Source organism: Paramormyrops kingsleyae, unplaced genomic scaffold (genome assembly GCF_048594095.1).
Source record: "Paramormyrops kingsleyae isolate MSU_618 unplaced genomic scaffold, PKINGS_0.4 ups69, whole genome shotgun sequence".
Lineage (NCBI taxonomy): Eukaryota > Metazoa > Chordata > Actinopteri > Osteoglossiformes > Mormyridae > Paramormyrops > Paramormyrops kingsleyae.
This window is the reverse complement of record NW_027326007.1, coordinates 140279-167880: the sequence shown is the minus strand read 5'-3', so window position 1 is coordinate 167880 and position 27602 is coordinate 140279. Positions and strand designations below refer to the sequence as shown.

At 46.3% G+C, this 27602-nt stretch overlaps 1 protein-coding gene across 1 annotated transcript; it reads left to right on the top strand.

Moving 5' to 3' along the window:
• Positions 1 to 24280, top strand: LOC140586476 (transcription factor COE3-like; the record flags this gene model as incomplete). Its single annotated transcript, XM_072708305.1, has 8 exons — positions 1 to 131; positions 552 to 678; positions 12539 to 12627; positions 17203 to 17268; positions 18083 to 18248; positions 19054 to 19242; positions 19908 to 19997; positions 22225 to 24280. Coding segments are annotated over 8 exons (890 nt in total), but the record flags the coding sequence as incomplete, so codon positions are not given.
• Positions 24281 to 27602: the final 3322 nt, after the last annotated feature.

Sequence of the window (27602 nt, the reverse complement as noted above, 5' to 3'; positions counted from 1 at the left end):
CTACCCCCTGCATAAAAGCCATCAGCCCCAGCGAAGGATGGACCACGGGCGGAGCCACGGTCATCATCATCGGCGACAACTTCTTTGACGGCCTGCAAGTCGTGTTCGGGACGATGCTCGTCTGGAGTGAGGTATGATGCCCGGCTCACACTGGTGAATAAGAAACAGATCCGGTTAGACGGGCGAACCCGAGGGTTACCTTAGCATCTGGTCCTGAGCTAGGACCAGGAGGTCCCGCAATACAATCGAACAATTAGCGCTGAAATATTACGAGGAGGGGGAGAAAAAAAAACAGCACGGAGAGACATATGGAGGCAATTTTTGTGTGAACGATGCCCTCTGGCCTTTCCTGCAAAAAATCGAAAGCCAAGGATAAATTGCAGACATTTTCCCTAAAAACTGCAGGATACTAAGCCAGACCACACCGAGGGAGACTCGTTAGACTGCGGCCCTGATTTAGATGCATTCGGGTAATTAGGTTGAACCGGCAGGCTCCGGTGTTGTTGAGGTGGCTGACTCCCCCCTCCTCACTGATGGTCTGATTCTTGCAGCTGATAACTCCCCACGCCATCCGAGTACAGACCCCTCCCAGACACATCCCCGGTGTGGTGGAAGTCACCCTCTCCTACAAGTCCAAGCAGTTCTGCAAAGGAGCCCCCGGTCGATTCGTCTACACCGGTAAGGGCACTCTCAATCCCCCTTCCCCCACCCACCCACTCGGTTCTTTCCACCCATCTTCTGCACTATCTTCATGGTCTGCTAAGTGCTATTACCACATGGGGCAAGCGGCCCACCTGGCTGGAACGACGTGGCCCCCTCTCTCAGGGATGGAGAATGTGTGAGAGTCTCGCCGCCGAGAGGTTAGGAAGGGGGGGGCGAGTCTCTGAAACTCTATCCCCCCCTCAGACCCCCATTCTCAAAGGGGTGGGGGTGGAGTGGGTGCTTCTGCCACGTCCTGTTAATCTCTAGCCATTACAGGAGGTCATGTGACTACTCCCACAATCCACCCTGCTGTCCATAAAAATATCTTTATTCTTGTGTATGTTTGCGCATTTGTGTGTTTTTGATGGATACTGGGCTCCTCACTTAAGGACAAGAGGATATTAGCACTATCCGAGCACAGATGCATATGCTTATGTATGTATGTGTGTGTGTGCATGTATGTGTGTTTGCATGTGATATTCACCAGCTGTACCGTTGTAATCCACTCATGTGAACAGAGAGCGCGACAGAAGGATGTGGAGCCTTATCTGTCGTCAGGAGACGTGGGGGGCTGGGGGGGGTCAAAGCCTGTCTGACCTGGAAGCTTCTGTCTAATCTGAAATTGAGGAGGACAGTGAGATAATCATCAGGAATTACTTTCGCTCCTTGAAAACTGAACCCGTGGCCTGAACCCGGACTCGGGGCACAAAAACTTTGTGGGACTGGGAAAGAGGTACGGGGCTTCAGACCGACCCTGGGCAGCTGTTTCCTATCACGGCCCCCACCATGGTCACAGTCTGGCCCCTCTGCCCCCCACCTCACTCCAAATGGCAAAGGGGCAAAAAGGCTGAAGGGTAACGAAAAAAAGGGTGGAGCGCAACATGCGGAGCAGGAGCATTTACGTGCAGGATGCAGCAACACAAATAACGGGCCTCTTGGTCACTTGCGGCGGGAATTCTCGCAGGGCCGTAACGCTCCGCCGTTTTTGTTGCTGTTGTTGTACCTGTCCTGCCCTCTCCTTGCTCCCTCCAACCATCACAAAGATAATGTTCCCTGGGAGATTTTTGGGACTGCACACTTGATTAGCACCGGCGAATTAAAAGAATGAGTCACACACACACACACACGACACGTCTGGCGTCTCTCCTCTAGTGCTGCTTATTCCCAGAGCCATGCCCCCCCCCCCCCCCCCACTGTAAGGTCAAATTAGAGAAAGTGATCCATCCGCAAGCGGCTAACGCTCGGGAGTGGAATTAAGAGCCGCTACGTGTAATTGGCGGCTAACAGTAAATTGTCTCGTAGAGGGTACGACTCTGCGTGCAAAAGAGGCTGGACATTTAGAATTAAATTAACAGCTAATTTTGTTGTTTATATTTATGCACGTCTAAATGATAAGTAGCTATATTAATTATGTCCTGGCTGCAGTCGAAATTATTCTAATTACTTTGACCAATGCTCAGAGGTACGTATGTTTTTTCCTTATCCTTCATTTAAACCAGGTTTATTATTATTATTATTATTTTAAATAAAAGCTTTGAAATAATTAAATAATTCTAAGGAGTCGTAAAGATGAAATATTCTAATGGGCTCTAAACTCTTATAAGTTCCATTGATTGAAACAAATTGCACATTTTACAGTTGTAATTAGCTCATAAACAGCCTCTTTCAACTTGAAAAGTTTGAAAAAGGGTCTCTGTAGTTTTGTTTGCAGCGAGTAATTTGCACGGACTGAATGCATTCCAGCGACCGTCCGCTCCACCATAGCAATGTGGAGGCTTGGTTTCCCAGCATTCAATCTCACACAGCTCATTTAGAGCCGTTTGCGTCGACCTCTCGGTCACCCAGTCGCTCCGTCACCCCGAGCCTTGTTTCAAATCGCCTTTTTGGGGCATTTAACAAAAATTTTCGTTAATTACCGAGAGTCAGTATCAGTATGTCATATAGCCAGATAGACTGTACACCTCAGCCATGCAAGGATGTCTGTCTGACAAGGGTGACCACACGGCGCACAACGATGGCGGCATCCCAGTATCTAGTGATTTCGTTGGATGTGTACAGAAAATACCCACTCCCCCCACCCCTGCACCAGGGTACACATTCAGTGTGAGCGATCGTACAGAGCTGTTACTCATCTAGCACTGGTCCATGTTGAATTTGAAAAGGGCAATTGATTAAATACAAACACATTTTAAATACTAGGAACAAAACGGATCGGACCAGTCACTTTGGCACTGGCCCAGCTGTCTCCCAGGCTATGATATTGTCTGCCTTTCGCCGTTCAGTTGCCCTTCCCTGGCAAGCTCCTACCTACAGGGGAAAAAAAAGGCAACACTTCTTTTCCCCTTTGAGCGAAGGTGTCATGGCGCTGAAGTGCTTTAAAAGTCTTTTGTGTTCATTCACTCGCGATTCCATCAATGGCGTCTCCGCACAGTCCGGAGTCGATAGCTCTATTCTGTCATGGCCAACGCAAACCGGCTGTCTCGGAGGTCAGCTCTCTTTAAACAAATTAGCCGTGCTGCAGTGGAGGAGGCAGCCTAATTGGCGCTCGCGTATATTAACAGCCCGCAGTGTTTTTACTGGGTCAAGAGTTGCGTTTAGAAGTTCAGTCTTAAATTAGTGTACGTAACATAGAGAAAAATAAAAGCTCTGAGAGGGGGAACGCCACCTTCGAGAGGGGTTACGCAAACAGAAAGCCACAGACGGGCACGTTTGGAGAACGTTTAGGTAATGCTTCCCTCGTTTTCAGATGATACAAGCTGTAACACGTGCTGTCAGCCGGTCCATGTCTTCATGGCAGTGCTGAATCACCCTGCCACTCTGCTCTACTTTCGTTCCATCACCCGTTGCTTCTCTCCTCTTGAAGCCCTGGGCATTCTCGTACTTGTTTATTTTTAACTTTAACCTTGTTTGTTCCAGAACACCTTTTCTTGGGGTTTGTGTACCGTCAGATACCTGTATTGGTAACCCATTGATCAGGCCCGCTTGTTGGGGGGGGGGGGGGGGAGGGAGGGGGACAAGTTGTCAGTGGCATTTGAAGAGAATCAAAGGCGCGTCCCTCCCCCCGTCGATACGGCCCCCGCCCGGAGGAGTCCTCTACAACTGATCGAACAGGTTTATAGAGCTCAGCCCCCCCCTGCCCACCCATTACTGCCTTGTTTCGGGATGTTAGCTGCCATCTTCGGAAACACTGAGTTGTTGCAGCTCTTTGGTTGCACATGTTTGTTAGAGTCCTATTAAAATATATAAATGTAAAACATGCAGAGAAATCAGGTACATGTCAAGAGTGTAAGGTTCACGTGAACTTCCATCTATCCGTCCATCGATCTATAACTGCTTGTCCCGTTGAGGATCTGGAGTCTATCCGCACGAGCATAGGGCCCAGGGCGGCAGACACCCTGGGAGAGATGCCATAGCAGGGGACTCACGCAGTCACACGTTTCACGGAGAGAACACGCAAACTGCACACGCAGAGGGATTCAAAGCCCCGACCCTGGAGGACGGCAGCAGCAACGTGTCCCGCTAAGCCACCACACGAACAACCGTTCGGTACGGCCGCCCGCCGCGTCTTGCCGGAGCGCCTTTCGAACAATGACAGGTTTCATAAATAAACCCTGGCGCTCAAATCTAATAGTATCAAAGCCATTGCCTTCTATTTAGGCACTGCTCCTGACAGACTAACCTTTTACGCCTCACTGGAGGCTAGAAGAAATAAGACACAGCAGTGGCACTGTCTTTCCGCTAGGACTATTCGTCCTAATCAGTGACACCCATTTACCGGAATTGCTTAAAATGAACTATACTTCATACGGAGATTGTACACTCACCCGGCGCCATTCATCACGGGAAAACTGAGGGCCGGTAAACTTTTCGTTTCCTCCAGCGGGACCGTGGACATGTATCAAAATGTTAAAAAATGATTGGTGAGGGGGAGCCCTCACACATCTATCAGGGAGGAGGTACATTATTTGCTAATTTCCCAACCTGTGCCATGACAGGGTGCTTCGTCTTCAGACCCTTGGTGACCGGCACTGGCCTCTCTGTTATTAGTACAAGTCGGGTTTTTTTTTTTGGGCTTTCTCTAACAAGACCCATTTGTCTGTCATTGCCCCGGCTCGGCGACCGATCCCTCCGAAGGACTCGGGCCAATGCTGGCTGGCTGCCCCCCCTCGCCACTCGGGCGTCGTTCGGCGGAGCCGGGTGACTTGACGACTCGATAGATAAATCACAAAGTATCCTCCCCCCCCCCCCCCGTCAAGGTGAAGGTATTGATGCCGTTGCGCCAAAACTGACGAAACGCGGAGCTGCAGAGGTGGCCCATTCGTCATCGGCCGAAGGACGAAGGGGTCATTCCAGCTTCACGTGATGAAGCCCCAAGTCACAAGTGTCAAATATCTGGGCACAGTAAAGTGTCACCATGGGAAGCTAGCACATATTAGCAGATAGCAAACTGAAGGCTAGCACATATTAGCAGATAGCAAACGGTAGCTAAAAAGCTAATACATATCAGAACATAGCTAATGGAACGCTAACACTTAGCAACCATCTTTAATATTATTTCAGATTAGTTACTTGTGATTAACACAGGACATAACAAAAACTAATTTGGGGTATGGAAAGAGTTTAAGTTCTCATGGCCTTTCCAAGCTCTTTGATTTAGTTTATTTTTATGTTTCGTTTTTCTAGTAAACATTTTGCTAGCTAAACAAAGAACAACACAGGATTAATGTAACTGAGCTGAGAAACTATGGGTGATGTTGGTACATGTTGCACCCCCTACAATTTTTGGGAAACAAAAATTAGCGGGGTAGTGGGGAGGGGCTGAGTTGGAGCTTGGGCAGTGTTGCAGAAATGCATGCAACGTTTAACTGCTGTATCAAACTCCATCAGAGGATGCAAGTGCTCCGCAGTGCACAATCTGTCCATCAGGCCTCCAGCACAGCACCACACCCGCCCAGAGGCGCTTTGTAGTCTCTGATCTCCATCTATCTGATATAGCGTTTCCTCCCCCCCCAGCTAACCCACCCACCTTGGGGCTGGGTGCGATGGCGACAAAAGCCTGGCAATCAAAGGCATTCTGGGAAGTTGGTAAACAGAGTTGTTTCAATGCCATGCAGCAGAGGTCAACGAGACTTGTTTCTTCCGCTTTTTCCACGGAACAGGCCACGATCTGTCTCGCGTCACATTAGCCTCTGCATTAGAGCTTCCATCGCCTGTCCCAGACCCCCTCCCGTGCCTAGCAGGGCCCCGTCGAGGAGCCCCTCGACTGGAAAGCATGCGCATCGCAAAAGCTCGGGGGGTGGCGTTGTGGGGACCCCGAATAGACGGTTCCGGCGGCTCTCCAATTAGCTGCGCAGTTTACGCAACGCTCTCCACGCTTTGAGGGGGAATCGCGTGTCTCTCTCTCTTTTTTTTGATGACATGTAATTTATTAAGTGACCTGTGAAATCTGAGCCTGTAATTGAAGCAAGTGGCTGGAATTGAGCGCGCGTCTCTGATGTGCTCACCCTCCCATGCTTTTTATAGCACGTTCTGGAAAAAAAGAAAAGAAAAAAGAAAGCGACAGAGAAGCTGAGCTCTGAAGAGGGCACAGCGGACAGATTTGGATATAATTGCCTCCTTTCTTTCTTATTTTGGATCTCTCTTTATCGTCACTTTAAATAGGTTGCCCTTACTAAGTCAGGGACATTAGTCTCGCTTCAACAACCAAGACTTGCCTCTTGATAGATGAGGTGGTCAGGTGGCCCTCACCGGCGCCGTGCCCGCACACCTTGCCGGGCTGCCCGCGTGCCCTGCCCCGCCAGCGCCCCCCGGTGATTGAAATCCGGCGCCAAATTTATTGGGAAATTAATGAGAAAAGCTGCAATGTATTGACTCCGAGAGGAAAACACAACTCATCTCGAATGAGCAGGAAAAGCACGGCGATAATTTAGCCGCCATCGATTTTTGCCAAGCCCATGTACTGATCTTCATTTTACAATATTAATTCGCACCTGCTGTCGGCTGTGAAGGGGAACCGGGTTCGATCTGATTCCCGTCGGCGCTCGGCACATGAAGACGAGGGGGCATGCACGAATCAGGAGGCACAATAGACTCGATAGGATGTGGGGGGGGGGACACTTGTTACACAGGCTGGAAATATAAATTTCTATCAGGGGGTAGGAGAAATTTGAAAGTGGGGGCCCGCTCGCGTAGTTGTCCAGACCTTCTTTTTTTATGGCTGTTGGCAACATTTTATCTGTTGGAGGAACAATTGCTGCCTGGATTCCCAGCCACCCCCCCCCCCAGTCTTCAGGCCTGTATTGGTTCAAAGTTCATGAAATTTCTATGAGCATTGATCTCGACCAATTGATTTTTTTTCTGTCGTTTTTTTTTTTTTTTTTGTGAGCTGCAGATCTTTGAAATTTTAATTTCCGGGAGCATCTGAATTGCTCAGAGAAGAAATGACTTTTTATTTACTTATTTATTTATTTGATAAATAAAATGAAGAGGCTACTGCTGTATCCATGACGACGGCGAGATCATGGGGTGGCCCAGGCCGACGGCAGCGGCACTGCTTGCAGGCGAAAGCACCTCCCGTGCATTTACTGATTTCGCCACGCAGACCTAAACGGACCCCATCAGTGCCGCCCCCCACCTGTAGCCTCGGCGCCTCCGTTTAGCTATCTCTGGCGCGTTTTCACCCCCGATGGAAAGTTGTCTGGCAGAACAGCAGGAAGTTCTCACGCTAGGCTGTGCGATCTCTTTTTCCCCCCATCTTTTCCCCCGCAGTCTTTATCACCTGGTCAGGTTCACCTAGTTACTTTTCAGTGGGACATTTAATAACTTTGGTGTGATATAATTGCTATTGGCATTTCCCCCCTCGGATTCAGCTGGTTAATGTGTAAACTACTTGTCAGCAAATAGCACTTTGTCACTGAAATCACTAACACCCTCTAGAGGAATGCCTCTGTATTGAGCAATTTAATTTTACTTTATTTAATTTCTGCACATTACAAGCGCCTGGTTTTCCTTCCCCCCAGTGATCCTCAGCTCCATTTTCCGGGGGACAATGCTGGTCCGTGGCTATGCCTTCCCCAACGAACGGTGCCGTTTCCTCTGCATGAGCACAGAGTGGATTATGTCTCAGCCTGACAATAACAAATGCCTCGCCGGTTGGCACGGATTAAATTTCTGCGCTACTTAAAGAAATTGCAATTATAACGGTGGTCTGTTTTCAGGGAGGAGAGCTAACAAAGTTATTACGAAGGCATGGATGGAAAGTTGCAGGAAGATGATCATTATTTAAATGAAAATAGACCTCGTTTATGGCTAAAACCAGCAGCTGGTTAGGAGTAAATGAATCGTTTCCTGTTTTTATTATGGCAGTTAGCTTATTTTCATTTGGGAGGGAAAAAAGCACACTAAATTGAACCAGCCTCTGCAGAATCTTTGAGGGAAACAATGGTCTACCAGTGTTAAAAGACATTTCCCTTCATGTTTTCTGTTCTCAGACAGTGCTTCATGGAGGCACAGAGGCAAAGACCAAAACATTTGCCATTTGGCCTTGGATGTTGATGCTTCGTGTCGCCTTCTCGAAAGATGGCCTTTTTTCCCCCCCGCCCCTGGGGACCTCAGTTGCACTCCACCTATGGGGGAAGAAGAAATATAGACTCAACCAGACTTTGTCGCACAGAAAATCCTTTTTTTTTTTTTGGAGGGCAGTGTTTCCGCAACTCCTAATCTGTTGGTTTGGGGGTGGACCCTCCGCAGTGTAGATAAGCTTTCGGCAGTTAGACGTAATTAGACAAAGTAATAGCTAGCTAGCGGCAATATAGCTAGCTATCTCTGAGTAAGATAGAAAGTTATCATAATAACCAATAATGGAGCAAGGGGGTAGGAATGCCCGGTATTTTGGGTAAATCGTGTTTTGAGGAAGTGTAACGAGGACTGATTACTCAGTAGTATTTACGTTTGAATGTTGTTTTTGGTGTTTGTTTATTTTATTTTTAAGTGAAGAAAAAAAAAGAAGAGCACCATTTCTTTGCGGAAACGCTCCCTGGAACCTTTTCTGAGCAACGCAGTAGATTTGGGGGGAAAAGGGAACTGTTGATGACGTGAGTTAGGTTATCGGAATGTGATCTGGGATCGGTCATTACTGACTGCGTGTCTGCGGGGGTAGGAAGGTCAGCTGAACCCTGAAGCCTGGGGCACCACCCTAGCTATTAGACTGCACCCCCCTTTCCCAGGTCACGTGCTCCAGATGAATGGTGCATGGGGGTAAAGACCACCAGGGACAGACGGCGGGGGCTAGTCTTCGAAGATCTGAGGCATCAAAACCAGCCTGAACTGAAAATATTCTAATCATAATCAGCGTTAGGTACTGAGTGCCGTTTTTAAGTGAAGGACCGGTGGCCAGTCATTCTTGTGGGTCAGCGGAATGTTGAAGTTTTCCACTGATTTTCCCATCAGGTTCCTTATTTTGCGTGGGTCAGAATTGCCCAGCCATTCCTGTGCCTGGAGCCGCGACGCGATTATGGTGCATTATGGCAGAAACAAATGGTCTTCCGATCATATTACGTTGATTAAGCTAAACCCCGCTTACAAATGAGGCATGTTAAAAAAAATAATTGAGGGTAATCAGTCTTTCTGTCCATAAAAGAACCACAAAGGAGACTGATTTCTAAATATATAAGCTTCAGGGCTGATGCGTGGCTCACTTTATAAACCGTTTAAGTCAAAACAAAACCGGGCTGGACAATTAAGGGTTGACTTTCGCTACGCATAAAATAATGCATTGTAGTGCTCGCTGAGAGATCGAATAAATTTGATTCATAAACACAGAATCACGTTGTGGGGCATGAGCTAAGGTTAGTCCAGGAAGCAGCTGGAGAGCATAACGTAACTAGTGTGACTAAGAAGCAGCAGAGATCGGTCTCATTGTTCTCGGCCAGGAGTCACCTCCAGGGGTGCCGCTCGGTCCGCCGTAGCTTAGGCTGCCGCACGATGTTTCCCTCTCTAATTATCCGTGAGGTCAGTAAGCAAAATTGGGAAGAAGCTGGGTAGATCAATACAAATTATCCCTGAGCAAACCGGTGCTGACAGTTTGAATTGCAGCATATGTTTACCCAAAATCAGGCAATTTATCTTAATATCAGCAAAGTAATGCAGTGCGGGTCAAAGGTCGGACAATCTCTCCACCTCATAATTACCCAGTTCTAAAACAGGAAAGTGGTATTGATTGGCGGAGTGCGGGGGACAGCCTAACGGCGGAACGGGGGCCCGCGCCTGGGCCCCGGCGAGGGCCAGACTTCTGGCCCCGACAAGGGGAGGGATTTATGGGTCTAATGTTTCCCCACTGTCAGTGAGACCCGCTGCTAGAGAAGGAGCCTTACCAGCCTTGCTTTTGTCGGTGGGGGGGAGGGGGGGTAGTATTAGGGGAGGGGGGGGTGATGTATCTTGTGTCACTCGGTGCTCCCAGGGCCACGGTGGCTTAAAGTTTGAAGGGGGGAGTGGGGGGGTGGATGGGACTCAAGGTGGATTTAGTCTGTTATTAGTCAATCTGTTATGCATACGGCCCAGCTGGTGCTTGAGAGGGGTGGGATGAGGGTAAAGTGGAGTTACATCACCCCCGACCCCTCCCGCCCGCACCCCCATGATATGACTAGAGACGTCCCCCCCCCTCCATTTCTTTTGAACACCTGTCACTGCTTCTCTTAACACAAAGAGGGGGCCATTTCTATTGTGATTCTTGGACGCGAATCCTCCCATGATTTCCGTGTCGGTGGGACCACATTACAAGTGGCATACAGCCCAGGGGGAGGGGTCCCGCCCTGCAGACAGGGGGGCGGGAGGCGGGGGGGGGGGCAGCCGCTTCAAAACTTCATGTCGTAGACTCCCATTGTCACTAGAAATCAGTTTCAAATCTAGAAATAAAGAAAAAAAGGCAGAAAGAAGCCATGTCCTTTCTGTGTCAGACACGTGAATGATTCAATTATTTTGAAAAGGGAACACATTTCTACCTATAAGCTGCAACTTTACTTGTGCATTTTGACCTTATCGTGAGATGAAAGCCATCCTATCAGAAGTGTGGAGCACGTAAAGCGCTAATGAAGAGTTCTAGGACCTCGGTGGAGCATTTGCATGAAATCAATAGCCGATGAGCCGGTATCTCACTCGAGCCTGGGTTTCATCAGGCGAAATTCATTAGCAGCCCAATACTTTTAATGATCCGCCCGGCGGTAATAGATGAGACAGCAACACGTCGGGGCGCCTGGTCTGCGACACAGAGGCGCTCTGTAATCAGGGGGTGTAATTCTTTCCCATAATCCCTCTCAGAGCAAGGCCCGCACCGGATTGGCCGTATCTCCCGCTCATATAACCCCGCCCTTCCTTCCCTCTTCATACCCTCCCAACCCCCTGCCCGGTCCCGCACCCAAGCCGTGACAAATTGCCCCTAAAGGCGACACTGACAGCCCCCCAGTGATGAATGTCCTGACGATGGGGTAGATTTACACGTTGGGAATTTACCTCTGAAATTTGGCAGCATCCCTCTCATCCCGTCCCGTCCCAGGTCTGCCGTTGGCTAGGAGTGCGGTAGGGATCGGAATGAAAAGGAGTGAAAAAGAGGAGGTGGAGGGGTCTCTGCGGTGAGGGGCCAAGGATTCTCGGACAAGAACAGCATAGTCATGAGATCGATAAGTCGGGTCGATGCTTTATTAACAAGGAAATGTCTTGCTCCCCATTCCTGCATGGACCTTTTGTCTTCCTGGACACACGACAGGATGTCATATCATATCATAGCCGTCGCGCTCTCACTGTGGTGAGGCCAGTCCAGCCGCCAGTCGATCACACCACACCACTTGGGTTTAAGGTCAGCCTGTTAGTTTCTGGAGCGTCTCCTCCATTTGCTGCTGTGCGTTTTTGTCTTCCTTCAATCCCGCCTTGACGCCTGCCATCCTCTGTTGGGTGAAATCTCATGCCGAGTAACAAGCAATGGCCTCGAATTTCAGGCTAAGTATTGAATAGACAGGGGCATTTCCTGTTAGTGTAAGAATATTCAATCCATTTATGTGTTGCTGCAATCCCTGGATCTCAAAACTCTTGGAACGATACCTACTTCCATACGTAATACTTTCTAATAGAGACTCCCTTTCTCTGTGCCGACCCGTGTCGTCACAAAGCTCTCCGACTTGCCACGGAGCTCACTGGACATCGGGGCCGACCTGCTGCGCGGGGAGTGGCTGTGGTCTCATTTACGGGCTGCATTTCAGTGTAAAATAGCTATTCTGAGGGTTGCCGGGGGTATCGAGCTTAGGGGTAACATTAATTACTGTTTGTGGCCTGCGACGTCTCAAGGCTGGAGTCTTGTGGCGTCAGCATGGGTAGTAACGGGTGTTGGTTTTGCGGTCAGCCATTAAAGGAATATTAGAGCCTCACAAGATGTGATCCTCCAGATTGAGTTCAGGAAACATGGAACCGGGGAGGACAAAGCTGTAGGGGTAAATCTGAGAGTAGCACTAGCCGGACATATGCCGTAAATCCCGAGGACCGTGCCAAGAGCTGTGTGGGCTGGCTGCACCAGTTACTGGTCATGCAGGCTGGTCTTCGCCATAATGCTGACCCAGCTCGTTCATAGAATATATATCAACTATTGGGTAAGGTACGACAACTACCTTATGCAATACTGTCTGACATATAACTGAAGATGATTTGGGCTGGACAAAGGTGTTTTTCATGTTTGTCTCCTGTTTGTAAACCCACTTAACTACACTCATTATGGACATCACAATGTTGTCTTCAGAAGTGTAGCTGTTTGTAGCTTTGTACTCTAACACACTGTTGTCTGTCTTTGGTTTAGCTTTGAATGAACCAACCATCGATTATGGATTCCAGAGGTTGCAGAAGGTCATCCCAAGACATCCAGGGGATCCAGAGAGGTTACCGAAGGTCAGTATCCATAGCCAGAGAGGGGACGCCTGGTCCGTTTATTCACAGAAATGTAACGCCCTGTGCAATTCGGGGACGAGATGAGTTACTGAAGCAATCTCCCTTGGCAAATCACCATGATTCGATCACTTGGGGAAAATTGCACTGGAGAGGATAACAGCTGACAGGTACAAACACACACTCACGCACGCACACACAGATAGAGCCGCACAAACATGGCTAGGCCAAGCAGGGATTGTTTGGGATTCTGGGCGAAAAGCACAAACTTTCTGTGCGGAGAAATAGTTCAATTAAACATTTTCCACTTCAGTAGCCTGTAGTGATTGTAATCTAAGCAGACCCACTTTGATCTGTGATTATTCCGTCCTTGTTTTCCTTTCATTTTCTAAAGCTAGATCCAGTTTAATCTTTTGTTTACAAAGCTTTTGTTATAAGTCCTTGTCTTATTGGGTTAATAAATGAAGACCACACGTTCATATCTGCGGGGTCCCTTTTCATTTGAATTCCACAAAGATTCAGTTCGCCTACAGCTCCCACGCGGGCGACAAATATCACAGCAACAGCGTTTTGATGTGCTACATGAAAGATATGCTGGGCTTTGAATTTTTTTTCTTTCTTGAGCAATCTTTGATTCAATATTTTCATCCTCCTTTCATGCAATCGATGACTCTGCCCCCGATAATAGAAAACCCGCTAATTTTGCATCAGAGGCGTGTGGAGAAGGGGGTGTGGCCTGGGCGATATTATGACTGATTAGTTTATGGAATGTTCTGGGGTGCTCGGTGAGTGTTGACCACCTCGGTGGTTTAATAATACAAATACTACAAATACCCATTAAAGCACAGCGTGTGGGCTGGAGATGTCATTAACTCCCGCCGTATAATTTATAAAAACGGTAACTGCGCCAGTTCAGGCACGCTTCGGGGGGGTGGGGGGGGGGGATGGGCCTGAGCTTGGAAATCTCCGGAAACACAGTTAGCACTCGGTACATGATGCGTTTCAATTACTCTTGGTTCTTTTTTCTTTTTTGTCTCAGCGGAGACCAATATCTGGACGGAAAATCTTGTTCCAATAAATGCCTTAAACTATCTGTATAACCCATGAAAAGGTGCGGCGGCAGCGGAACACCTCTCCGCGCACGTCCTACGAAAATCCGCTAATGCGCGCCATTAGTCACAGGAAGAAATCCGAAGCAGACCCTGGCAAAATGGCGCTTTAGAAAACCATTTCTCCTCCTCCCGCCTACCCCCCCCACAAACAAATACCCGTCAGTTAGGGTAAAAGGGAAGACCCGTACCTATTTACCGCTATTTTTTTTTATCCCCAGAAAAAGCCCGATAACGGCATGGCGGCTTCGCCAGGAGCGACGCTGCAAAGAGATGGGATCTAGCGGTTTCAATAAACAACATAAATATTTGATTTTGCTCCTAATGGACCCAAATGTGGAGTTCAGCGGCATGTAAATGAAAGCCCCGCGCGATTCATCATCGTTAAGCCAGCTGTCTCGGGGCCGGTGCTGAGGGGTCAGCGCCTGTTTGCAGTGAAACAGCAATTGACCCCTACATACATCCGAATGAGAAGAGAAGAGTCTGAAATATGGGGTGTGTGTGGGGGGGGAGGTGGCGGCAGCAGGTGAAGCCAAGCCAGAAGTCTTTCTTTATATGCTCCTCCCTCCCTCCCTGACTTCACCCCCCCCCAGTTGATATTACGGCAATATTGATTTTCGCCACGTTTTTTTTCCACATTCCCTTCTTCCTACGTTTCCCAAGGATCCGTAATGTGTGCGGTTTTGATGGGTAATTGTGGTGTGACAGAAAACCGATGTGGCGGGTGCCGATTGCATTGGATGTACACTAATAACGTCGCTGGTTTGGGGGGGGGGGACATCGGATTGAAGCTTACCTCCTCATTTCAGACAACGTCAAAGAATTACCGACAGATCCTACGGGAGCCAAATAAACACGTTATACAAACTCCCAGAGTGAACGCAAGACTCACCTTAAAAACAGTATGATCTCCTCTCTGCTCCATACAGTCAGGAGAACAGAAAAAAATATGCAGGAGCAGCTGAATGGTTTATACAAATTAATATAAACCTGACATCATTAAAAAGTAGAATTTAAATTGCATATAATTCTCGCTTTTTTTTCCTTCAAGTTCCGTCTCACGCGGAAAACACCGATGTATCTCGCTTCCTTTTCCATCTAATACACAGGGAAATTTATTAGAAATGCATTCATGTCAAGCAATTACCCATGCATTAAAATTCATCTTCTTTCCCCCTGCTTTCTGAAGTAGGTAGATCTATTGGTTCCTCAATCCTCAATGTATTCACGCCCCCAGGCAAGAACTAACAGAATAATTGCTTTACAGTTTCATAATGACATTAGCACCTGAAGCCAGATCACCTTGGTTACCTTCTTTAACGGTGAAGATATATACTATTCTAGATGATGGAGCCCGTGAGTAATCAGGCACGTTTAAAACGTTCCGCCGTCCACGGGCGTTAGCAACTCTTTTTTCCCCACCCGCCTCCTCATAATGCAATGATAGAACATAACAGGCATGACTCGTTTCACCATTGTTTTCCGTTTAACCAACGACACCCCATGAAAAAGAGCCGATCGCGTTTATTGTCGCAACCTGAAGATGTACATGGAAACACCTCACCACCTGCCCCAAACCAATCGCAACCTTGAGCGAACAGTGCCCGCCGGCACGAAAACGAACTCGTACCGGGGCCGCCCTCCGCCGATTGGCTGGGGTTCCTCGCCGCCTCTCCAACACGGCCGGACTGCCACTTGAGTGCAGCTTCCAGAGGCGGGTTCATTAGTTAAGACGCCACGCGGCAAATGACAGATCAAGGATGAGAGGCGACATAATTTTCTTAAACTATCCTTATGTCGCCTTCTGCGGTGTGCCATATGGACAAGGAGTGCAAGGAATATTTTCCGGAAATGAAAAACGTCTTGTAAATGTGACGGCCTTAATTGCTTTAATCGTTGCTTAAAATTGAAAGGCATGTAAAAAGTGTTGCGATATGATAGAGGAGATTATGAGTAATTATTAACACCCCAGAAAAGCACTTTATCTTACTCAGAGAGGGGTACTCAGGCTGATGAGACAGGATTAAGACAGCTGGGTCTTTCAAAGATTGTACCTGCTTCATGACAAGTATAATTCTTTATTTGTATGCAAACTAGATGCATGTAACGTCAAGCATAGACACCAATTTCAGAGGTAAATGCCCATTTGAAGAGCCATCCATCCGGCAACTTTGCGGATTAAATCCTGTTCCTGCGAACGTATGGCACACTCGAGAAGTGGTGCCTTCAGTGATTAATCTTGATAAATAAAGGGTCCGAGGCAGGACGCCGTACGGATTGGAAGAGGCGTCGAGCCGTGTGTGGGGGAATCGGGGCACTGGGTGGGGGAATTGGGGTTGGTGGGGGGGGTTCCCTAAGAAGTCATTGTTTGCAAGGCTGCCACCCAAGTTGGCAACAGACCACAATTGTGGGGGCGTGTTGAAGTGGCACCCTAACCCGCTGTTCAGAACGGAACGTTCAAGGGGTACCGTGGAACTGAAAGGGAGGTGGGAATGGTACAGAAAATGGCTTGGGTCATGTGATTACAATGGGCTGCTTACCCCACAATCGGCACAGCCCCCTAAGTCCAGCTGTTTGTAGCGACACTACTGGAGGGAACCTCATTCTGATCTTGATTTCGTAGCCTGAGATGTACATCAACTGGTTCCTCGAGAGTCACTTTCATTTTAGATCGAGGAATAAAATGTAAATATGAATCAAGCCAGAAGGAAGTCAGCTGAGCCTATGAGGGAAGTTGGTGCTTAGGCCGGTTTTGATTTTTGAAAGAAGCTAAACTTGTTGTGGTCAAAACTGGAAGGTTGGGGGGGGGGGTAGGAGGGCACAAGCGTGCATGTATGGATAAGACCAGATTCAGTGCATCTGTGTCCCCTGGCACAAGCACACAGCATTTGCTGGATGGGAAGTCATTTATGAAGTCCTTTACAACAGTGAGTGAAAGAGGTTAATTGAAAAATTCCTTAATGTCATTATGAAAGAACTAGATTAACCCAAGCTAATTCACTTTATTGTTCGGAAGAAAGAGGAATAAGCATTGAACTCTCCTGCAAATTTGGGCCATGAATTAGGGGTGAGATGTTGTCTTTAAGGACTCCGCCAGTTTAATTAAGATATGGAAAATGACTCATTGTTCTTCGGTGCTAAAGTGGTTGGAATTAGCAGCCGAACGCCGTGCCTCAGCCGCCCTGTGTCTCCCGGCGTGTTTGTTTGTTTAAAACCCGCAAGGAGACGCCATTAAAAGCCAAGCACTTACTCTCCCCATTTAGCGCCAGGGCCCCGAGTCGACTGGAGTCCGCTGGCGCATCTGTGGGCGCTAATGCGCCTTTCCCTGGCTTTATTGATAATGGTCGCCGTAGCAATAACTTGTTATGGCAAAAATGCCTCAATGGAGGAGGTGTGGGGATTTCTTTCCAAAGCATTCTCAATGCTCCTTCTGCTGCCTGATTCACCTCCTTTCCTGGTTCCTTTGTAGGAGGTTCTCCTGAAGCGGGCCGCTGACCTTGTGGAAGCTCTGTACGGCATGCCGCACAACAACCAGGTGAAGCCCGGCCTGCACCCCCCACTCTCCCCCCACACACAGCCCCCTCCTCCCCAAAACCTTTCAGTGTCCACGCGCAGTAATTAAATCAGCACTTTTCTCTAAGCATTATCATCCTTATTTTTCTACGGCGCTCTGGCTCCTGTATCTCGAAGCTGCCTCCAGGCTATTGTGCGGTGTCACCAGTCCCCGAGAACAGCTTTCTCCTTCCTCCCAGACTCGTTTCCACCCGCTGCGCTCCTGCGAGAGGAGTTAATCACTCAAAACACGCACACACCCCGCACGCCCTCTCACACACAGACACGCGTGCGTATGTAGCCGTTGGAATGAGAGAGTGACCTTGAACAAGGTCCAAAAGGGTCCGTAACTAATGCAAATTCCTAAATAAATCCGCTGAGCGGTGCAAGTCAAATAGGGGACTCTCGTACATGCAAATGCACTGGCCCTCTGGTAAACGGAGTTGCGTTCCTATACATGCATTTGTAGCTGTTTAGGCACCGCTAACATGCAGATAACACACAATTAATGAGCCGCTCAAAGCTTCGCACAGCCTCCATCTATATGTAACCGAATGCATGATTATTTTCTCTTGTAAAATTTCTCCTTTAGAATTACTGATTATAATTTCAGGTTTCAGAAACACAGCGTATACAGACCTAAGAATAAGGCGTCATGTTTATATATATTTAACGTTAAATGTTTGCTCAAGTCTGAACCACTTTCAAGAAGGAGTGACTTGTAAAAATGTATGGACCTAGACTGGAAGGTCTCCGGAACATGTCCGTGACGATGTCTTACCCCACTTCCCCTCCAGGAGATCATCCTGAAGAGGGCCGCCGACATCGCCGAGGCCCTCTACAGCGTACCTCGCAACCACAACCAGATCCCGTCCCTTGCCAACACTGCATCCCATGGAGGCATGATGGGAGTGAACTCCTTCAGTGGCCAGCTCGCCGTCAACGTATCAGAGACATCTCAGGGTAATGACCAGGGTATGTACCTGTGAGAGAAGATAAGCTGTGCACCCCGGACGGTCTGCCTTGCCCTTTGGCGGTGCCCGGCCGCTCCCTCGCTCCACGGGCTGCGGCCGAATCTTACCTTGCCGGCTAATTGATATCCCAGGAGGCTTCCTGGCCCTGTCAGGGCCTCCCCCTGGTTTACCTGGCTCTGAGTGACCGATCCTGGTATTCACCTAACGCAGGAGCCAATAACGGCTTGGCATCTTTTGTGTTGCTGTAAAAGTCAGGGGAACACATACACAGTAGTGCATGTTATGTCAGACACTTAGGTAACTGAAACAAATGAAGAATACAGACTCAGAGTAACAAGGCTAGCCTTACAACCTCAACGGCTGCCCGATCAAACCCCAGTATCTCCCTACGGTTGCAACCCTAGGAGAGATTGTCTGAAGTCATTCAACAAAATTATCCAGCTTTAAAAAATGTTTAAAAAAAAAAAAAAAAACGTAATCTCAGGCCGCTTTCGACAAAAGCGTAAACTAAGCTGAACCGAGCGCTAATTCGCTCGCTTGACTCGCATGCGCCAGCTGCCCGCTGGATCAGATTGGGGGGAAAGCCAAGCAAGCAGACGGTCTGGCATAGCTACGCAGCCAAACGTAGAAACTGAAAAGAAACAGCAACAACGAAAACGGCACACTGGCATGCTTAGCTCTCTCTCTGTGTACTACCCCTGTTCTGAACTTACGATTTTTAACTTCATGCAGTGGAGTACAATCCCTTTATTTCTTTATTTTTAAAGTGAGTTTGACCCCCCCTATTTCCGCAGTGGGCTACAGCCGCAACACCAGCAGCGTGTCCCCCCGGGGCTACGTGCCCAGCAGCACCCCGCAGCAGTCCAACTACAACACAGTGAGCAACAGCATGAACGGGTATGGGAACTCAGGGATGCCCAACCTCGGGGTGCCTGGCTCCCCCGGCTTCCTCAACGGCTCCACCGCCAACTCCCCCTACGGCAGTAAGTATCAAGGTAATGCCCCCCCCCCCTTCACTCGGGCTTCTCCGGTCCTCCCGACGGGACGCTTGTCATCTTCCGTCGATGCCTCGGTCGGTTTGACTTTTGGGAATGCGTGCTACTGGATAAAAGGAGTGGTGACTCTGGAGGCTGAAAACCCTTGTTGGAAAATTTGACGATCAAAACAACAACTAAAAAAAAAAGTCTTTAAAAAAAACCGAAAAAACCATCTGGAAAGTCTTACCAAAAGCAGAGTCAGATCACAAATTATGTTCAAAGTTGTCTCTCAATCAGAGTCCAGTATAAGACCTGTTATCCAGAGAGTGACCAAAGGCAGGATACTGTACATCCCCCAACTTCTAACCCAAATCTGATTATGGTTTTTTTAAGCCCCTCAAAAAATGATGATATCCCTGCTTCCCATTCCGAGTCATGCTTTCCGTTGAGCCCTTGCGTTAATGTAGAGCGAGGCAAGGCCATGTGATTGGGAGCGTCGCGGAATCTCCTCTGTGCCGTGGGATCCTCTCTGAGCGCTTTTTGCTGTTTTTGCTTTATTGCAGTAGTGCCGTCGAGCCCTACGATGGCAACCTCCTCGGTCAGCCTCTCGTCAAACTGTAGCAGTGCACACGGCATATTCTCTTTCTCACCTGCCAATGTCATCTCTGCAGTGAAACAAAAGAGCGCCTTTGCCCCCGTTGTCAGGCCCCAAGCCTCTCCACCGCCCTCTTGCACCAGTGCAAATGGCAACGGACTTCAAGGTGAGCTGCCCCGCCCCCTCCCTCCCAAACCTCACCCCGCCTACCTTGCCCGTGACCCTGAGGCGGGGCCACATGGGCGTCTCCGGCTGCTCAAATAAAAAAGAAAGAAAAACAATGCCCCCCGACCCAAAACGACTGGGGAGAACTCACCTTACGTTACCATAGTACAGCTCTATAGCTGCCTACGCCGGTGAAGCGCCACTGGACGGAAGACGGCCTCATGCGTGCATGCGTCTGTGCATGTGCATGTACAAGCTCAGCGATTGGTTTACTTATATAACCATAAACAATTAAGGGACGTTAAGAGCCTCTAGAGACACGCCAACTCCCTGTTATTGATGTAGTACTGTATTACCTAAAATATAGCAAATAAAATATGGCGGCACGGTAGACTCACGGTTCTGGAATGGGGGTCTGATTAGCATGAGGAGTTTGGAGTCTGTATGCGCTGGTTTCCTCTGCGTACTGGTTTCTTCCAGAGATCCCAAGACATGCAGTTTACGCATGACTTGTGCCACTCGGCCATTTTGCCCAGGGTGTCCCCTGCCTTGTCATACCTGAGATAGAATCTCAGGTCATTTTGACCCGGTACTCGATAAGCAGATGGAGAAAATTGATTGATAATAAAGAAAGACTCAGACACACGTAGTCCAGACGGCTGAAGGGAAGCAGCTCCTGAGTCATTGACGTTTCCCTTATACATTGTGCCTTCAGGTGCACTGTAAGCTGAATAATACCATTATATTAATAGCTATTCTACCCCTCCCCCCACGACCTCAAGTGAACTCATCTAAACTCATCTGGGGTCTAGGGTGGTGTACCCCTTGGGTTTCGGTGAAGAACTCTGGGATGATATTTTGATGATATTTTTAATGAGTCCTGGATTAAAGATCACTTTTTTTTTGAGGACCTTATAGCCGTATAGCTGAAGCTGCGATATCGATTTAAACTTCATTTCTGCTACAGAAACCAAACCAATTTGGGTTCTGATAATGGGACAAAGTGGTGGTGGTTTAATCCTTTATGCACATTTATAGGCCTGTAAGGTGGTGTTAATGCTTGTCAAAAGCTCTCCACACTCAGAGAGTAACCAGGAAAAGGGGCAGACACAGTCAAAAGATTACTGTAAGCAATTATTTTGAGTGTTTTTTTTTTTTACCCCTCTTGACTTGTTTGGTTGGAAAATGTGTTTTTAGCTGTAGTGTGTCCATCCAAAATTAATAGCGTTAGGATTAATGAAGTGGGAAATTAAAGTTCACGCTTTTACATGTGCACACTTATTAATATATGGTTTGCAGAAATTAATGAGGAATGCCCCGCCATCACAGCCTTCTGCAAACTTAAAAGCGCCCGAACCGGAACACCACAAATAAACTGAAAGGGGCGAAAATCATTTATATTCCAGCAGCTCACTAGATACCTAATTGTTAAAATGACTGAAATAACGAAGTAAATCAATCTTAAGTCTTTGGGTGGTGCCCCTCTATTTTATGACGTATCTCCAGAGCACACAGCCTAAGGACGGTGTTCCAGCGTCCTCGGTATTAACGTTAAGGACGCACCATATGGATGGCACGCCGAAATACAATTAGGGGTTCCATAATAAGTCTTGATAAGAATGTAGGGGTGGGGTTGGGTTCAGTTTTTGAAACCTGAGAAGTGCCTGGCGTTTGGCCGGCGGAGGGTGGGGGGGCAGCCGTGTCTGACGTTACCAGGGGTGACCATGGTGTTTCTCGGTTGTCAGCATGGACGACCCCAGGGGAGTCTGGGCCGGCGTTTGCCATTGACTGGATGCTAAGAGGAATGTCACATGTGTGGGAGTTCGGGATGCTTTCTGCAGGAAAATGTCAGGATGCCTGCCGGCTCCTTTAAAAAGTGAAGCCTTTCTAGCGTGTCTTGTTAGAAAAGCACATTTCACTTACCCTGCCACACCCTGCCCACCCCCCCCCACCTCGCGCTTTATCCATCCGCCATCTTACATGCAATCACACTTTACGCCTCAACAAAGGGAGTCTTCCCAAATCAATGAGGCACAATGAAGAGTAAACCTTTACTACGAATCCCAGCAGATGCTGTACGTTTGCCCCCCTTTGGTCAGCCTGGGTTTGGCTTTCTTGCATTAAAAAGTGCACCTTCTGAACTGCTTGTTTGTCACTGTAAGGAAGACTAAGCTCCGAGGCCAACTATGCTAACGTAACGTTTTTGTTTTTTTCTGCCTGTTTTTCAGCTATGTCCGGCCTGGTCGTCCCTCCCATGTAAATTGCTCCTTCTGCATCTCCTCTCCATCCTCGTCGCAAAATGGGCTTTTCGGAACATTCGTACAAGTAGAAGACTCGGGTTGAATCGTGTTGTCCACCACAAACGAAATCTACAGCTAATTCTGTTATCGGGGGGAAAAAGACTTTCGTTTCACAGATTTTATTCAGACAAATATGAATTGACATGCGAGCGACTTCTTCATGAACAATTCCATTTTATTGACTGAATTTCTTGTCATATTTTCGCATTTCTCAGTCTTGAAGAAAAAAGGAGGAAAAAAATGCCTATTTTGTATAAACGTTTCTGATTACATCTCAGCTGTGTCTAGCTCATGATGTATGTCGGGAGGAACTCTGTGGATATACCATTAACGAAAACACTGATTTAAAAAGATAATGCCTCAGATTAAGTTTCTCTTACACCGATGCACGACAGTTGTGCATCTCTATAATGTGAATTACTTTTTTTTTTTTTCCTTTTTTTAATTTGTGGTAAGAAGGGGGCCAAGAAAGCGTGAGCCATTGAACTGGAAATAATATTAAAAAAATATATGATTTAGAAAACAAACGTGAACATGAAGTAAATGGAAAAAAATACCTGGTTTTAGGGGTTGGTGGAAATAAGGGAGATTTTATCATGCTTACGTCATCTTAAAATGAACTTTGTAACTTATTGTAGTTAGGAATTGTAACTTTGATATTGCAAAAATTTTTCTCTTGCCTTCAACAAGCACACTGACAGAGATAAAACGCTACTGTCTGTTGGTTAAAAAAAAATGACTTCCACTGCTAAAAGCTTCCTATTAAGCAAGTGTGATCTGCAATGTTTTTCAACTTTTGCTAGGCACTGTATACTATTGCATTCTTAGGCTACTGTGAAGTCTATGTTTCTTGTACCAGAAAGTTACCCTCTAGCTCCTTGTTCCCTAATGTGTTTTGTATGTGGTTATACAATTGTAGACTTTTGTGATTTTGCCAAAGTTGTAGCTAAATATTTATACACTCGTCTTGAATTTTCCCAGATCCACTTAAATATTTAGTACAGAGTTTTATTCCTTCGGAAACAAAAAAAAAAAGAAAAAAGATGGCAAAGGAGTAAAATAATCGTAAACATCGCAACACTTTGTTTCACACAACACTTGCGGTCACTTAGGGAATTTTTTGTAACATATCGATTATAAATATTGTATTTATCTTCAGAATTTTGTATATTGCTTTCCATCGTTTGATTTGATCTTGTATGTATTGTTTGTCATTGCCTGATATTGTGATGCAGCACAGAACGTTATACCAACAACTGTTTCCTGCCATTCGCTTTTTTGTATTAATAGATTGCGATGCCTATACATTTTGTGTATTTCAGAAATTTTGTTACTTCGTCGAGACTTTTCGTCCATTCTTTTTTTTTTTTTTTTTTTTTTTAATTTCGAGGAAAAGTCAAATTCATTGTTTATTTTTATATTAATTTCTAAGTTATGTAAACAGATACTTTTTTTGAAATAAAAACTGTTTGTTGTATAGTCAAATAAATTGTTTGTGACACATGGCTGTAATAATACTAGTAGAAAATGTGCATGTTCAGGAGCCCCTGAGGGATGATCCAGTCTGTGGTTGTAATCCTTTTTTACATTTGTTTAGTTTTCTTTCATTTTTTTTTTATTTTGCTTTTTTTGGGTAGAACGTAAAAAGTCATACACGATTTACACCTGCCACCTGTGACTACGCCACATAGCTGATCCATGTTTACAGAGGTTTTAAAAAAAAGGAAAGAAAACTTCAAAATGGAATCGCGAAAGCTCACCACTGTTGATTGAAATATGTCCATCAAGAAACGAAACAACAGGAAACGACACACACGTCCTACGGCGCTTTAACAGTGGACTTTACTTCCAGAGTAACCTTTCTGCCGTTTCGGTGACAACCATACGTCACAAATGCCAATCATTTCTCCAGAAATATGATCAATGGTGTAAAAAGCACAAACATTTTTTTACTAAAATAAAAAATAACTATTGTGACCCCTCACCCTTTTCGACTATTTTGTTGTTTTCGTTTCATTATTTAGCTATGTTCAGCAAACCAATATGAAAGTCTAAGAAGTGTTTAAAGATTAGCTTTTATATTGTATCATAGGTCAAATTCCAGGATTTAAATGTTATATATTGTACATGACATTTTGTAACAATTCCAAAAAGTACTGTAGCATCACATTTAGATTAATTTGAACCTGTTCTGTGTCATACTGTTTCTTTTTTTTGTCTTGGATATTGATTTTCCTGACAGTGCCAAATTAGCAGATTGAGGCAAGATGATTTGTATTTATAATATTTATTATTTTCATCTTTTCATCATTACTTTTGCACTGAACACTTTGTAAAATATATTGTGATGTTCTGCAGACTGCAGCATTTAAGGTTCAAATCGAAAGGGGAATTTCCGTCTTGGTAACCTGCACACAAATTTGAATATTTCCTGAAATGCCCCAGAGTAGGAACAGCAAGCAAAGCATTATATAAATAAATGTGCAATGGGTTGGTTTATGGAAGCTCAACAAGGCTTCACTACATGTAAAAAGCCCAGGAAGATGCGTAGACTGACTCAAGGGCACCGAAGGAACATTGTGAATCTCATCATTAATGCAACCCCGTTTGTGTTGTATACCAATTAGCTGCTGAACTCCGTGCTCCACTGCCTTCAATCTGAAGATCTAACTAGAAAAAGAAGGGAAAAAAAAAAGTAGGAAACTGTTAGGGAAAGTACAAGCATTTTGTTTCATGTGTACATTTTTTTCCCAAATATTTTACTGTATAAAGATGTTCATTTTACACAATAATTAAAGTAATTCTTGTCTGTGAATGAACTCTCCCAGTATTTTTGATTTGGTTTTATTTTTTTTTTGTTTTGTTACTCGATCACTCGGTGAACGGCCTGCTGAAAAAAAAAAAAGCATCTTAAAATGATCACGACAACAGTAATTCTAATGATATCATTAAGTATACCCCGGCGTTCGGCGGTGTCGCCATGTTAGCATGCTGCTGCTATGCTATCCATTCACTCTTCGTTATTAACTCCCGCAGAACCAATAACCGTTTCTGAGATAAAACAACTGCATGTAATATGGACTGTTTCCATTACAACACACAATGGTCCCAGTTGCATCATTTTCAAGCAATATTATTATTATTATTTATTTCCATCGTTATTACTACAGGCACTATTATTATATTAATTGACTGAACAAGCACACGCTTTCATTTAAAGCAAATTACAGAGCTCATATCTAGACTTACATGGCCTCTAAGGGGGGGCAGCCTTTTGCTGAAGTTGCGGTTCGAGTAGAAATACCACCGGTTTAACACCACAGGCCCCGCTGGTGGAAACACACCCACACGCCCAGCTATTTACCCTCCGCCATGTCACATGGTCAACCCACTGGCCATGAGAGCGAATGGGACATTCTCCTCAAATTTTCGGGGCAGCCCAGGAGTCAGTTCCATCGTCCCCAGAAATGAGACAAGGCCTTCATTGGCGAGGAAGACAGACAGACAGAGTGGTGGATTCCATTGGCTTGTTACATGAACCTAGATGAGGATTCCATTTCGCTTGTTTTTGACCTAATCTTTTGGTGAAACATTAAGGATATAGGAGTGTTAGCATGAAATGTACCCTATTGACGTTTAGTACCCTGTGCACGAAAACCAGCAGAACGGAGAATTTCTCCCAGATGAACCTGTGTGTGGTCTCTTCTGTTTCAATCAAGGGATCATGCGGTGCCATTTTCCACTCAAATGTTTGAAGGGTAGAAATACGGGGGAAATATAGCTACCAAGCTTCAACATTAGGTAATATTGCAAGTAAGATGTGAGGTATGGGCCACTTAAGGACGTTTTTATTTCATCTAGTGAGAAGGTTGCTGTGACTCAGGCCAGCTTCTAACACCGCTTCATAACACAGCCTCATCCTCGACATCTGAGAGACATTTTGGTTCTCTTCCTCCACCTTCCCAATTTACACCCCACTTGACGTCCGGACACCCGGCTCATCGTTGTGCCACATTAGCCCTCTGCCTAATGAGGTGACGCAATGTCGATTGTACAGACAATGTTGCTGGAGAATGGAACAGTCGGTGATGAATTGCCCACGTCTGGAGCAAAGTAAACGTTATTTAAAGCAAACATACTTACATTTATGAAATGAAGATAATATTACTATTAATTATAATCTATCCACCTTTTAAGTGCTTATTCTGGTTAGAGTCAAGGGAATAACAATAGTAATTATGAATATAATTATTATTTTGTTGTGTCTATATATAATCATTCAGTTAAAAATGTATGCAAACATAATTAAACTTTTAAAGTTAAAGTACCACACTGCTTTCATAACCAACCATACCGAAATACTCGAGTGTTATGGCAAAAAATAAATATCTAAACACTGGTAAAATCCATACAGGCTGGCTGACATTATTTCATGTATTTGCAAAACGAAGCCAATGCAGAACATTATGGACAAACTGAACTTCACCACCCACACTGAGATCAGATCTGCCTGTTTACCAGTTTAGTCACCATTTGGAGGTTGTGGAAGCAGGGAGTATGTTTACCTTTGCAGGTCGATCCATTCCGGTTCTGGGAAGTTGACCTCTCCGCTGAGCCGCGGTGGGTCAGAGAGAATCCGACAACGTGCCGGTGGAGGTTTGCAGAGTTCTCCTGCGTGAGCCGTGAGCGTGGCTCGCCGCCACTCTGCCTGACATTTTATCAGATACTCTGGATCCAGCGTGTTTACGAAATCACCTGAACCAGAGGACTTCTGCATTCAAATGCGTGGTAACACTGCGAAGTTACAGACCTCCGACACGTACTTCTATGGAAACACGATAGATAACACCAAACATGGAGGAAGGGGAAGAAAAAAAAACTGAATACGAGGCAGCTGGTGCGCTTGATGTTGTTAAATTTGTGTCATGATAAGCTTCCAACTTGCTTGTCCAACCAACTGGTTTGTTAAAAGGTTGTACTGTTTAAGGTTGTAGGATACAAAAAAATGTGTGACAGGAATTCAGGAGTTCTAAGAAAACCCAGAGATGAATCCAGGTAGGTTAAATCGGGGGTGTCATACACATAGATGAGTGGAAGAGATGTGGCATAGAGCAGCATTGTCAAACATAAATCTCATCCGTTCATCTGACTGCTCTTCTGGAGTCTTTAACATGGACTATCTGGTACAAGATTGGGGTCCACCATAAACAGGATGCCTGTGCATTGCAGGACACATATGCACACAACTGATGGACAACACAGTGATACCAGTTGGCCTTTTGGACTACAGGAAGAAACCCAAATGA